Here is a 15,008-nt window from a genome sequence, read left to right on the forward strand (position 1 = left end):
TTTTACATGTTTCTAAAAGTACATATAGGCAGACGGTCAATCCCTTATTGGATTAGGCTCAAAATTTGGAAGTGTCTAGACTATAGATGTTAATTCTGTTTACCGAATTTTATCTATAGCTCTCTTCATTTTGCAGTTGTCATACCGAATTATATTCGAACAACCAGACAGACATTTTTCTAAATGGATTTTGATAAAAAATTTATACATTTGGCATAAATGCCGTGTACGACATTTCATTTATCTAGATCAAAGCGTTTTTGAGTTTTTTTTTGTCATAGGCATATAGATAGACAGATATTTTCCAAAAATGTGTTTGTCGAACTCAAATATGTCTAAAACATGTAAATTCGTCAAAATTTTGAGGTCGAATTGTTTGACGCTTACCATAGTTTCTCTGTACTACATATAAGAGAGTGGCCGGGATAGCCTGGTTGGTAGAGCGTTGGATTCGCGTCCCTTAGGTAGCGAGTTCTAACCCCGCCGGCCGAAGATTCCCCGCGTGATTGGTGGCTAATGCGAGTATAAATCCTCCATGTCTAGAGTAATACCACTGGGGGTACTGGATCAGGGGGGATCGTTCTCTGTTCAGATCTAAATTACGATCTATGGATGAGTGAATGAAATGCGTGAATGAAGTCCGCCCCGTAAAAAGGGTTGTGACGTGTATGTAGCTAAGTCGTTCTCTTGGCCCTAGATGGCGTTACTATCAAAACAAGAGACGCTCCCCCACCGGCTTAAAATTGCTGTCTTCGTAAAAGCTGTCTTATCCATGGCAAGTGCCATAAGAAACAACACATATAAGAGAAAGTGAAAATATCTTTTTTACTTTTTCAGTTCGAAAGATAAAGTATTATAATCGTCAAAAAAAAAACGATGTTGAGATTTTGACTATTTTCACTTTACAGACCTCCAGAAGTCCGAAAAACACACATTTTTGGCATTCTGCCTGTATTTGTTAGAGAGCATTATAATACAAAACACAGGAAGTTTGATGAAATTTGGTATGCTGTCTTTACTCAAAATTTGTAGAATCAATCAAATTTTAATTGAAATTCATTCACATGTCGTTTCTCTACCTTGGTATCTTGGAACGAACGAACACAAGAATAAAACAAAATCCAATAAGGATAAAAAAAATGATATAACATCTAAAATTTATATCTGTGTCAAATTTTGAACCACATCCGCCAAAGGGATCTGGGCATTTGCATAAATGTAAACACGATAGCTCAAACGAATGACTTAGATAAATGAAATTTGGTGTGTAGTTTCTTTTACTAAAATTTTAGCCCTGTGTCAAGCTGTATTATTTGATTTTATTTGAACATTCCTTTTGCTAATAAACGCTATTTCATCTTATTAATTGCATTTCTTTCTTCCCTTTTTCCTCTGTTCCTACAAAATAACGTGACAAAACCACATCTCAATCATTGCCAGTGGACTCGGAATCCCCAAAACAAAATCTGTATAAATTTTAAAAAACATAAATATACCCATGTGTTCTTAATAAACAAATTAATGAAAGCGTGGAGAGTAATAAATTGCCAAATGTTAAATTCTGAGACACCAAATGAAATGATTTTATTTCTCGGAAAATATTAAGATTAAATTTCTATTCACAGAGATCAGACAAATGGGGTCGAAAAAAATCTTCAGGACATTAAAAGAAGCATTTGATTTAAGAATGGAGTTTTACTACATGGTGTGTCGTTTATTGTTATTTATAATGAATCTTGTTCAAGTATATTATTGCAAAATAGGTTTAGTGAAGGATAAGTTTATTGGGTTAAATGATATAGATTTTAGCTTTTACTGTGCCATCAACTTGTACCATCTTTTAATATAGTCAATCACGTGACATCATTAGTTTATAAAGAGGAAAATGGCACCATTCATTTATGTTTAAAAAGCATTTTAAAAATTCCGGAATATGGTATTGTAGTGGATTGGAATGCGCGAGGATAGAACCTGAGACCTTGTGGTTCGCGGCCGCGGTGGCCTGGTGGCAAGGTCTCGGCTTGTGAGCCGTAGGGTTTCAGGTTCGAGACCCGATTCCACCGAAGAACCGTCGTGTAAGGGGGTCTGTTTCACGTTAAATCCGTCATGCCAAACGTCCTCCCGCTGGTGTGAGGTGGAGATGGGGGTACCAGCTCAGGTGTCGTCCTCGTCATCTGACCGCGGTTCAAAATGACGAGGTCCGTCCCAAAATAGCTGTAGTGTTGCTTTACAGCAGGACGTTAATATAACTAAACTAAACTAAACTTGTGGTTCGCAGTCCAGTAACATGACCACGATACAAAAGCAATTGCTCGTGTAGCGTAGCTGTTAACTGGCTTATAAGCTTTTCACCACAGTATTATGATAGTCATCACAATTGTATAATAAAATATTTTTTTCGCCAATGGATGAACTATTTTCTTTTTTTCCAGGCATTTGGCGAGAAATCCATTCATCTGCGACTGCAACCTCCGATGGCTGGTGGAGTATCTCCATGCCAACCCGATTGAGACGAGTGGGGCACGATGCGAGACCCCCAGACGGATGCACCGACGCCGGATCAGTCAGATGAGAGAAAATAAGTACAAATGTAAAGGTACATTTTCAACTCGGTGGTGGTGGCGGCTTTTTTTTTTCCTCTCTTTTCTCTATAATGTAATGGATTTGAATTTATAAAAGCATTGTATTGTTCTCAATAATTTGGAACGCTTAACATTGTGCCCTTTTATCTAGACATTTCTTATTCATGATGCTGTTGAAAAAGTGGTAAATGTATTTCGCGAACATTTTATTTATAGTTCCATTTAGCCTGAGTTTTCTATTTGGAACTTTCTCATATGCTCTCTCATAAAGGTACCATCCCCCCAACTCCCCCGCATAAAAATTATGCACTTTCATCAAAGCCATGAACTTAACGCGTACCCAAATATTATTTCCAGAGTTCCACAGGGCCTTTTGTGCTTTATAATACATTGAAAAACTATGCTTTTAGAGCCTTTTTTATTACTGATTTAAGCCTGAATTTATTACAGAACGATAATAAAAAGATGACATGTCATATTTCGTTTCTAAAGCCATTGTGTTTTTGAGTTATTGCATTTTCAGAAATATATATATAGAAAATATATAGATAGAAAGCCAGTCATTGAGGCGATAGATTTTGATTCAGTTTTGACACAAATTTATACTTTAGACGATAAAACAAATAATAGATACACTTAAGACAATTAGAGAGTGCCAGATTTTATCAATATAGCTCTAAACCTTTTCCATTTATAAAGCGTATTCTTGACTGGGAAAGACAAACAAACAGTCAGGCTTCTTGTAAATAAATAGATTTCGCCCATAATGTGATAGAAAAGTACAAATTTTATGTAAAGACTATGCACCAAATTTCATTGCTCTAGATCAAAGCACCTTTATTTTGTCGTATAAGAAGTATGGAGGAAGTATTGTAATCGTCAAAAAATTCGAACTCGAAATTTTGACGCATATGCACGTTTTATAACTTCCTTGAGTTGCAAGCACACACATTTTTGACATTATGTCTTTCTGTTTGTGAACACTATAACGCAGAAATGTTTTGAATTATAATCTTTACATATAGACTCAAATTCGTAGATTTCTATCAGTTGTGAACGAAATCTACTCAGAAGATGTCTAGCTGGTTGTTCCAGTGGAAGTGGGTCCGACAATTTTAAAACGTAAAGAAAATTTGGTGTTGAGGTTTGGCATCTAAAATGTAGATTATGACATGTAGATTTGAACAAAGATTGAAATATAGATTTGAACAAAATCTATCAGCGGATTGACCGTCTGTCTCTATACTTTCACCTACATGTAAACGCAATAACTCATAAACTGAACGGCATAAATCAAAGAAATCTAATATGCTATCTTCCGACTACACCTGCAGTTCCATGTCAAATTTTCGTTTCATTCGATCAGTAAAAAGATGATCAAAATACAGATTATCAGTATAGCTTCAGAAAAAAATATCAGATTCATATCAGAAATCTATATTTTGTAACTATTGCTCGCTGTAGGGTAAGCGAGTACATTACTCAATGATGATAATTTGCGAGGCACCGTACCATGGCACCTTATGATAATACCTTGCATCACTATAAGGTACCATGATATGTCAGTTAAAATGTCAGATTCATGACAAAAATCTGTATTTTGTAACTATTGCTCGCAATAGGATAAACGAATACCTAATTCAAAGATGATAATTTGCAACGCGCCATATCATGGTACCTTATTATAATGCCTTGCATCATTGTTAAGTACCATGGTATACTAGTAAAAATGTCAGATTCATGTCAGAAATCTATATTTTGTGACTTTTCCCGCTATAGGTTAAGCAAGTACCTATAATTTTGAAATTTCATTATCGTATAAAAGTTTTGCTGTACTTAATGAACTTTGCATTCCTTATAAAAATAACCCAAAAGGGTCTTACCAGAGCGGAATGACTGCCAAAGTATGAAGCCTTTCTAAGAGTCTTATGGCTTAATCGCCTGCCCACCAAGATCACCAGAACTTTCGTCGTTAAAGAGGATTTATCGCTGGCCAAGAGATAATTGGATAGATATGTGTGCCTCTGCGAAATTAGAGATTAAAAGTTAGCCGAGATATCAACCATTAACAGGGCTATCGGTAATCCGGATTTGAACATTTCTTAATGTTGAATTCGGTCGGGAGCTTTTGGGGTGGATAATTGGAAAGCTGTGTTAAGAAAATTCTAGAAAAAGATGAACTTGTTATTCTTTAATGAGCCGTCGTACCGTGAAGTTTTATAATGTAGTTCTTTTTTTTAGTTTCTGGTATGTGAAGTACAGAGAAAGTATTGTAATCATAAAAAAACAAATTTTTAACGATGCATCTGTATGTCCATCACTTGTACACGAACAGCCGGAGAAACAGATTTCCTTTGAATAGATTTCGTTCAAAATTTACAGAAATCTACAAATTTGGCGTAAAGACCATATACCAAATTTGTAGACTTATACATCCCTCATCTTTCGAACTTAAAGCGCTTTCCAGTTATGTTCACAGATACATTTTTCTTCATTACACATTTTCGGAACTATGTCTGTTTGTCTGTGAAAAATATTACTCAAAAATTTTGACTAGACGTATTTGGTATGTATTCAGACCAAATTTGTAGTTTTCTATCAAATTTTGAATGAAATTCATTCATAGAAATCTGTTTGTCTGTCTGCCCATTCTAGTACAAATGAACTCATAACTACAAAATGCAAATATATAAAATTTTGCACACAGATTTAGCATCTAAATAATAGACATTTGTCATTTGCTAAACGGACAAAACTTCGTATACAGTCTTTATACCAAATTTGTAGATTTCTATCAAATTTTGAACAAAATCTGTTCAAAGGAAGTCTGTCTGTTCGATTATTCGAATGTAAGTTAACGCGATAACCATAAAATGAAGAGATCTAGATAAATAAAATTCGGTGCGCAGATTTAATATCTATAATGTAGACAGCTGCCAAATTTTGAGCCAAATCTAACCACGAATTGTTTGTCTATTGGCCAATGCTTTCAGAAACATGTGAATTCAATTTTGGTATTCATGTATCATATTTGGTATGGAATTTTGTGACTACAAATGTAATTTTGTTTTAATCGGCTGAGAAAAACGCGAATAAAACGCATATTCTATTTTCTGATATTATTAACCGCATACCAGGGATTTATCGCCAAAAAAATTCGCAAGGATAATACGATAGATTTAGTAAAAATGTTAAATTCACGTCAAAGGTTAATATTTCGTGACTATTGGGCGCCAGTGCCATGCCAGTCGTTATCTGGGATCTGCAAGAAAGGGATCTGGGTATTAGAGAAAATTTTAGCGAGATCACTTCCACTGGTTTTACCTAATTTAATATCTGACAATTTTTGCAAGTTTTCATTTTTGGCCCTTCATCTGAATAATTAGGGCAACTATACTAGAAGCCGTCATCAATCGCATTTCTATTCTCACTTATATATCTTGCTTACTTTGTGACAGCTATGTATAATTATTAAAGAATTTATAACATCAATGAAATTAAATCAAAAATAAAACAGGTTCTGACGTTTCAACATTTGTTGGCATTTCATGCTTAATAAGTTATGTATAAGTATTAAAGAATTTACAGCATCGACGAAATCAAATCAAAAATAAAACAGGTTATGATGTTTTAACATTTGTTGGCATTTAATGTTTAGTAAGCTATGTATAAATATTAAAGAATTTGCAATAGAACAGGTCATAACGTTTCAACATTTGTTGGCATTTCATGTTTAATAACCTATGTATAAGTATTAAAGAATTTACAACATCAACGAAATCAAATAAAAAATAAAACAGGTTCTGACGTTTTAACATTTGTTGGCATTTCATGCTTAATAAGCTATGTATAAGTATTAAAGAATTTGCAACATCGACGAAATAGAATCAAAAATAAAACAGGTTATGATGTTTTTAACATTTGTTGGCATTTCCTGTTTAATAAGCTCTGTGTAAGAATATTAAAGATTTACAATATTAAAGAATATTATTACTAATATTAAAGAATTATAAATTATAATTACTAATATTAAAGAATATTATTACTAATATTAAAGAATATTATTACTAATATTAAAGAATATTATTACTAATATTAAAGAATATTATTACTAATATTAAAGAATTTATAACATCGACGAAATCAAATCAAAATAGAACAGGTTATGACGTTTTTAACATTTGTTGGCATTTTGTGCTTAATAAGGCATTTCTCATACGAAAAATATTCCTTATGTCATACGTGTTAGAAAAAATGACCTCAGAATTTTCGCGTGCTTCAACTAAAGAATCTGTCTTCGAATATCACGGTGGGTGGTATAGTTTTGTGAAATAATGCCTGCTGTGCTTGCCTACTCCACTGACAGCAACTATCTGCACTCGTTGGAGGCTTGTGAACCCTTCTGAGTGTTTGCGTCAAATATGCTTAACTTTTCTTGTCGTTCAGACCTGACGTTGTCTGTTGTAGGCAATGGATTTCGTGAGTTGCTATCAAAATTCTTCGGAACGAGCTGTCTGTCTCTTTTGATGATTGCTCACAGCAAAGCGAGTTAGCTTTATTGTTTGAATCTGCAAGACTTAAAGCGAAGAAAAACGTTTTATTGAAGCTTTATGTCACGTATTTAATTAGTGAAATAAATGGTGAATTTTTGCTTTCATTTTAGGAAAAAAAGTGGGAAATATTGCAATTGTCAAAAAAAAAAAAAAATTGATGTCGACATTCGAATGGACCTTATAGCTTTTCATGAGTTCGAAGGAAAAATCAGATTATGTCTATTTTAGTTTTAGCGTATGATAACGAAACCAGCAAGAGCGATTTCCTAAAACTTTCTCACATTCTCTGTAATAAAGGTGTTTTCCCAGAGAACGTCTTGCATGCCATTGGCGTACAATAGTTACGAAAAGTTGGTGTAAATTTAGTATTTTTATTGAATCCATCGTATAATCCTTCACGAGTTTTTTCCTGTTAATCATTGTCATGCAGTTAAAAGTATCCAAAAATTGAATTTGTACCGATTGAACCAAAACCGATACAAAAACCGATTGAAGAAAAATTTGATACAAAACTAACCTCGTAGTCAGAAAATCCCATACCAAATATGATATATTTAACTCTTCGCATTTTTGAATCATCGCATTTAAATGTTTCTGAAAGTACAGACCAACAATAGACAAACCCTCGTTGGATTTGGCTATACTATGGATGTTAAATCTGAGTATCAAATTTTATCTGTCTTGTCTCTTTATTTTGTAGTGATTATGTTATCTTATATTCGAACAGCCGGACTAATAGAATTCCTCCGAATGGATTTTATTAAAAAAAAATTGATAGAAATCTACAAATTTAGTGTAAAGACCGTATATTAAAGAGAACTAATCAAAATTGTGTAAAAATTTGATACAAATCTACAAATTTAGTGTAAAGAACGTATATTAAAGAGAACTAATCAAAAATCTGATAGAAATCTACAAATTTAGTGTAAAGATCATATATTAAAGAGAACTAACCAAAAATGTGCAAAAATTTGATAGAAATCTACAAATTTAGTGTAAAGAACGTATATTAAAGAGTACTAATAAAAAATGTGCCAAATTTTGATAGAAATTTACAAATTTAGTATAAAGACCGTATATTAAAGAGAACTAATCAAAAATGTGCAAACATTTGACAAAAATCTACAAATTTAGAGTAAAGACGGTATAGAAAAGAGAACTAATCAAAAATATGCCAAAATTTGATAGAAATCTACAAATTTAATGTAAAGACTGTATATTAAAGAGAACTAATCAAATATGTGCAAAAATTTAGTAGAAATCTACAAATTTAATCTAAAGACAAAAATTTGACAGAAATCTACAAATTTAGTGTAAAGACCGTATATTAAAAAGAACTAATAAAAATGTGCAAACATTTGACAGGAATCTACAAATTTAGTGTAGAGACCATATATTAAAGAGAATTAATAAAAAATGTGGAAAATTTTTTAATAAGTGGAGAAAAAAAATAAGCGAATGGTTGCGCGAACAAGCCAGTTCCCAAAGGCGGCTGCTTTGTTATGAAACTAAATCAATAAAGGGGACGTAAAATTAAAGAAGTACCAATTTATTTAAATTACGAATAACGTTTTGAAAGAATTATTTATATTCGCTATTCAATAAATGGATTATTCATAATATTATCATAACTTCTGTATTGCAGTCACAGAAATTACATTAACACAAGGAATGCACATATATATTTTTTAAATGTTTCTTATGAATTGATTTCTTCTAAGTGCGATCTAATGCATCGTTCCTTACAGGTACGGAGGCATATCGCAGCAGAGGCGTGGGGGAGTGCGCCTCTGTACACGACTGCCCTGATCCCTGCGTCTGCGAAGGGAGTGTGGTGGACTGCTCTGGAAAGAGACTGCGGGACATACCTGAAAACATTCCTTCCTACACAAGCGAATTGTAAGTACCCGTTTCTGTCAATCTCTCTCTTTCATTTATATCTTCTTGTATTCTAAGTATATAAGTTATCAACAAATTAAATCTCAAGATTTAGACTAATCTTTGGTTTTTAAACCTCCTTTTATTCAATTAAAATATATTATATCTTTTGGTATGTGTGTATGTAGGTAAAATACGCATAACTCACGAAGCTGGATAGGTGAAATTTATATGGATTCTTTACATCGGTTTCAGTTGGTCTGGAGAAAGGCGGTTAAAGCAAATAAATTCTCTATAGTATGAAATGCAAAACACTCATACTTTGGACACATATAATAATCTGACCACTCTTGATGTTCATAAGCATGCCTATGGTCTATACTTTTTATACGGGAAAAAGGGGTAATATCTCTATAACGCCAGAAATTTTCGGGAAAATTCTTCCCGCTGATATTTTTTTGGCAAATTGTTCAAACAACTAAGAAGTCAAATAGTCATATCTTTTTCGACACCTTTTCCACAAGTATTCGTTTCGTGTTGCAAACTATAAATGCTAGAATTTTAACTCTTTGAACTTTGTTAGAGTGGTAATTCCATTGCCTGAATACTCGGGGTAATTTTTATCATTCACGAGAACAGAAAGAAATCCACCCACCTATTTAAATGGCTGGTCGCGAATTATCTTTCACTCCTAGATTTCAGCTATGCGCCCGGAAACGGCGGAATCAGGGTTTTGTCAAACGTGGCGATTTGGGACGAGCCGGGCTCATAGGGTTAATTAAATAACCTTATAGAATTAAATATTTGAAATTAGTATAAAATTATAGTCTTACAAATAATAATTGATAACTTTGCATGTTCATATAGTAAACAGACATTTTCAAAAAGAATTTTTCTTTGAGTAGAACAAGTATGTTTCAGTTGAAAGGTTGCACTGAAGTTTTTATTCTAAGGTTTCTCTTACTTTTAACATTCTGTGTGCATTATACATCACATATATGATTTTTAAGCACTTTTTCTTGTTATTTACTTTTCTTCTCAAAGTGTGTTTTTTATGTAAAATTTTAATTAAAGAACTTTCATTCTAAATTATACAATTGTTACCTCCTTTTCTATTCTTTACAGGCGAATGAACAACAATGCCGTCCAAAAAATAAGAGCTAATGGATTTTTCAAGAAACTTCAGCACTTAAATAAACTGTGAGTAGGAATTATCTCAAATGGTGTGTGTGTGTATATATATATGTGTATATGATATTATTTTAATTTTTTTGATGAAATTTTATATTTGTAGTTCCCATAAATCATCCTAACCTATTATAAATAATGAATATTGTTGAGAATTTTATTCTTATTTTATCTTAACTCAGTGGTTCTTAACCTTTTTAAGCCGCGACCCAAATTTGAGAAATATTTGAGAAAAAGTCAAAATTTTTTCATTGCTTTATTTTAGATCGTATTTTTAAAAAATCTTCAATCCTACGATGATGATTTTTTTTAACTTACAAATTTTTTATTTATTTTTTTAATAATAAAGATAAACAAAAGTACTTTTCGATCCAAGGAAAATTTAATTAATAATCAAGTGTTTTTAATAATTTTTATTGACCAAATTAAAATATATTTATAACTTTTTGAAAATAATTGACATTTTAACTTATTCCTAAAAAAAAGAAATATCAATACATATGTTAAGTCTTTTAAATTTTAAATGCAAGTCATACAGTTTTAATGAGAACCTTGTGCTTGAATACATTTTGAAAGATCTTCAAACCTCGGTTGAATGCTTGTCAAGGAGCACCTTATATCTATTTCAGGATTTAACTTGTTCCGGTAATTGTTTTTGATTACACACAGAGCCGAAAAACCAGCCTCACACCTATATGTTGTTGCAAAGGGCAATAATACTTTTAGGGCTTCTTTAACAATTATTGGCTTTTCGGTTTTTAATTTTAACCAGAAAGCACATAAAGATTCAGTGTTTTTGTAGAAATTGTATCGAAGTGCTTGGTCACTTTGTATTTCTATTAATTGTTCTTGAAATTCATTAATATTAACAAATTCCTCGTGCAAATCACTTACATCAAAATTAAATGGCATTCGAACCCAATTATATTTGAAAACATCGTCTGCAGAGAAATATCGATCCAAGTCTGCTATTAGTTTTTCTAAATGATTAATAATAATTTTCTGTATTTCAAAATTTGTGATATCAATATTATTGTCTTCAACAGTAAATTAAGAGTCGGGAATGAAGCAAGTTTCTTTACTTCAACCTTATTTCTTCATAATTTGAGTTTCTTTTTAAAACATGTAATTTTTCAGTCAAGTCGTTATTTCTAAAATGTCTGAAATTTGGTGTTTTACTAACTTTTTTGGTTCGACTCAGCGCGACCCAAGAAATATGCTTCGCTACCCAATTTTGGGTCGCGACCCATAGGTTAAGAACCGCTGTCTTAACTTATCATCTTTTATAATAATTATTCATTTATTAGCTAACCTTGTCATCATGAATTATTCATTGATTTGTATTCAAATATTATCTTTTTCATTCATAAATTCTGTCATCTTTTGCAGAGATTTGAGTAACAATGAAATAGCGGAAGTCGAAGACGGAGCTTTCCATGGAGCTAATCAGTTGACTGATCTGTAAGTAAAAAACAGAAAATTTTTAATTCATTATATTCGACGTCTAAAAATTTTACTTTCTTTCACTTTACAAAAAAAGAATAAATTCAAATTTTTAAAAATTCTTTTTTTGCCAAGTTAAAAATTAGGTTTTTTTTAATTTATTGACATTCTGTGTCGTCATTTTCATTGTTATATATCATCTGAATTATGGAATGTTGAGAAATTTGCAATGAAAATTCAAGTTAAGCAAGATTTGTTGATATACAGGGTGGTTATAATTAATCTTCCCCTATAAACAGCATCCTACAACGCAAGCGGGTGAACGGATTGTAGCGAAATTCGATATGTAGACTATACACGAGATGCGCTCACGGAATTTCGAAAAAAAAAAACTTTTTTGTTCCAAAATGTCCACCAGAGGGCTCTTTTTCCGGAAAAACATTAATTTTAACACAATAAACGATCAAAACGGAATACAGAAACAATATTAACATTTATTGACTAATTTCTGATCACCTTGTCTTCGAACCACATTATGTAAAGGTAAGGGAAAAAATAACAGCTCGCTGTTTGAGAAAAAAACTGTTCAGTTTGCAGAAATAAGAACAGATTACGACGAAATTACGCAAGAGGAGCAGTTGTTGATAGTGTCCAAGATGATGTAGGGAAAGGTGCTCTATGTGACCACCCTCATTAACCTGCAAAATTTCAAGTCGATGGACAGAGTGTTCAACAGCAGATCGTAACTGATCAGTGATGCTTCGCACATGAAGCGTTATGGAATTCTTTAAGTCTTTCAACGTGGCAACAAGATACCGTCATCATTACAGCCGGAAACATCGACATAAAACTTGACAACGACTGCAAACGTTTCTTACCCTAACTTGTTTTGCATAAGGCTTCCTCTTCTTTGCAAGCTTACAAATCACGACATTTTTTCCTTGAACTGACAGTTTTTTCCGGTTTTACATTTTATTACTCATAGCTCTTGTTCTGGATTGTTAATATTGTTTCTGTATTCCGTTTTGGTCGTTTATTCTGTTAAAGTTTTCTTGGAAAAGGCGCCCTCTGGTGGACATTTTGGAACTTCTTTTTTTTTTTTTTTTTTTTCGAAATTCCATGAGCTCATCTCGTGTATAGTCTATATACCAAATTTCGTTGCAATCCGTTCATTCGTTTGCGTTGTATGATGCTGTTTACAGGGGAAGTTTAATTATAACCACCCTGTATATTTTATGAATGATCATATGAATGAAAATAACCGCCCGAAAATGTATTAACTGATTTTTTTTTTCAAAATTTTTATGTGCGGAAAATGCAAAAGTCTTAGGTGCGTTTCGGTGATGCAGAATATGATCAATTAAAAGACTTCTGGGCTGAACAAATTGAGCACTTTTGCTAGCAATTTTTTGTTCAAATAGCTAACATTTTACAAAACAAATCATAAAAAGTTAAATATTTCTATAGGATTTATAAAATTGCAACGCATTTCCAATTGTATGCAACATCTGATAAAAGCAATAAACTTAAATAATATACCAAAAGGTTATCAGATAAGGCAGCTAATTGATGGGAATTTGGCTCGAAATGAAAGAGAGAAATGGTTATACAATTGCTTGCATCATCTTTGCGGTATTATTTTTTTTTAATGTTGATAATACAGCATCGATTTGTGTGCTGAATAATTAGTTTCTATCTCTAGATTTTGATACGTATCTTTCTAAATTTTTCATTTATGAAAGTTATGATAACATGGATATAAAAGTGAATGAAGACTATACTCAACATAGAAAGCCGAGCAAGCGATAGCTTATTATTATTTTTATGTAGAATAAATATTTAAAAGAAAATGTTTTCATTTATTTTGCAAGGTTACCAGAAATAATTAATCAAATTCTCATAAATGCATATATATTATCCCACTTTCATTTTCCAATCACTTATTCTCTTCAGATTTAGAATAAGTGGTTATTAATATAAATGGTTTTCTCGATTTGCGTTTTTTCCTAATTTACACAATTATTCTACTGATTCTTTAAAAAACGCAAAAGCAGGTAATTTAGAATATAGTTGTTGTTGTTACTTATGGCACTTGCCACGCTGTTCGAAGTCAGACAGCCGATTTACGCCTAAGGGGGGAGCGCCTATTGTTTTTATCGTAGAGCCAACTAGGGCCAAGAGTACGACTGGTCTACTCACGCATCACTCATTCGCTTACACAACCCCATTTTACAGGAGAGCACATTCACTCATCTCACAGATAGAACAGGAAAAACAACCATGCCCAAACCGGGACTCGGACCCCGGACGCCCAGATCACGGGGAAGACGCGCTACCCCTATGCTAGGACGCCGGCTAGAATATAGTAAATTTATGATCGGTTTAGGAGTAATTCAAACAAAAGAGTTTATTTTTAACGTTCTATCAACCATCGAATAAAAGGTTGAGGAGATATTGTTTTCTCCCAATTTACATACTTATTCTTTTGATCTTTTAAAAAAGCGAAAAAGCAGGTATTGTAGAATATGGTAAATCCATGATCGGCTTAGGAGTAATTCAAACAGAGAATTTTACTTTTGAACAATCTTTGAATAAAAGGGTGAAAAATAGTGTATACCTTATTTTAGCAAAATTCTCTATAATATTGCTATGATATCTTCACGATGTTATGCGACATTCGAATATCGGTATATATCTTATTTGCGTCTTGAATATCGAACAAACCCTGGAGATATCGCAGAATATAAAGGGTGTCCCAAAATTAACATAAGGTTTGAATTTGCTATCATTCGTGCAGTAAAGTGTTGGCAATCCTATTAAAAAAACCATTTGACAACTGATAGTTTTTTGGGTTAGTAAAAATAGAGCGTTACACGATAGAACAACATGTTATCGCAAGATTTGAATTAAATAAAAAATATTTTTTTCCCTTTTAAATTATATTTTTATTGAATAGTAAAATATACAGGATAAGGTTATGTGTGGAATAACACATAGGGCAAATGGCCTCCACACCTTTGCTGGCACATACGCACTCTTTTCTCGAAATTTTCCATGGCTAATTTGAATAAATGTGGCTGAATTTCGTTGATGCAGCGTTGAATTTCCTCCTTCAATGCACGCGTGCGTATGGGCTTGTTAGCATAAACCTTTGACTTCAAATAACCCCATAAAACGAAATCCATTGGTGTTAAATCACTCGATCTAGGGAGCCAAATCTTAAATTTTCAAACTGTGGCCACCAGATTTCATTATTTTTGAAATACTGTTCAACAATGAAAACACGTTTTTCTATAGTGTAACGCTCTATTTTTATTAAATCTAAATTATAGCTGTCAAATAGATTTCTTGATAGGGTAGCCAA

General features: G+C 32.5%; 1 protein-coding gene across 4 annotated transcripts in view; it reads left to right on the top strand.

The window, feature by feature from the left end:
- LOC129971211 (protein slit-like) overlaps window positions 1-15,008 on the top strand; it is a 482,178-nt gene that overhangs the window by 417,208 nt on the left and 49,962 nt on the right. For 2 of the 4 annotated variants that reach the window (XM_056084788.1, XM_056084790.1), the window contains exons 15-18: window positions 2,433-2,596; window positions 8,884-9,034; window positions 10,139-10,213; window positions 11,591-11,662. In XM_056084788.1, coding sequence (XP_055940763.1) covers window positions 2,433-2,596; window positions 8,884-9,034; window positions 10,139-10,213; window positions 11,591-11,662 — 462 coding nt within the window. The remainder of the gene's footprint in view (window positions 1-2,432; window positions 2,597-8,883; window positions 9,035-10,138; window positions 10,214-11,590; window positions 11,663-15,008) is intronic. The other 2 variants (XM_056084789.1, XM_056084791.1) reach the window with 1 other exon arrangement.

This window comes from Argiope bruennichi, chromosome 6, assembly GCF_947563725.1.
Source record: "Argiope bruennichi chromosome 6, qqArgBrue1.1, whole genome shotgun sequence".
NCBI lineage: Eukaryota > Metazoa > Arthropoda > Arachnida > Araneae > Araneidae > Argiope > Argiope bruennichi.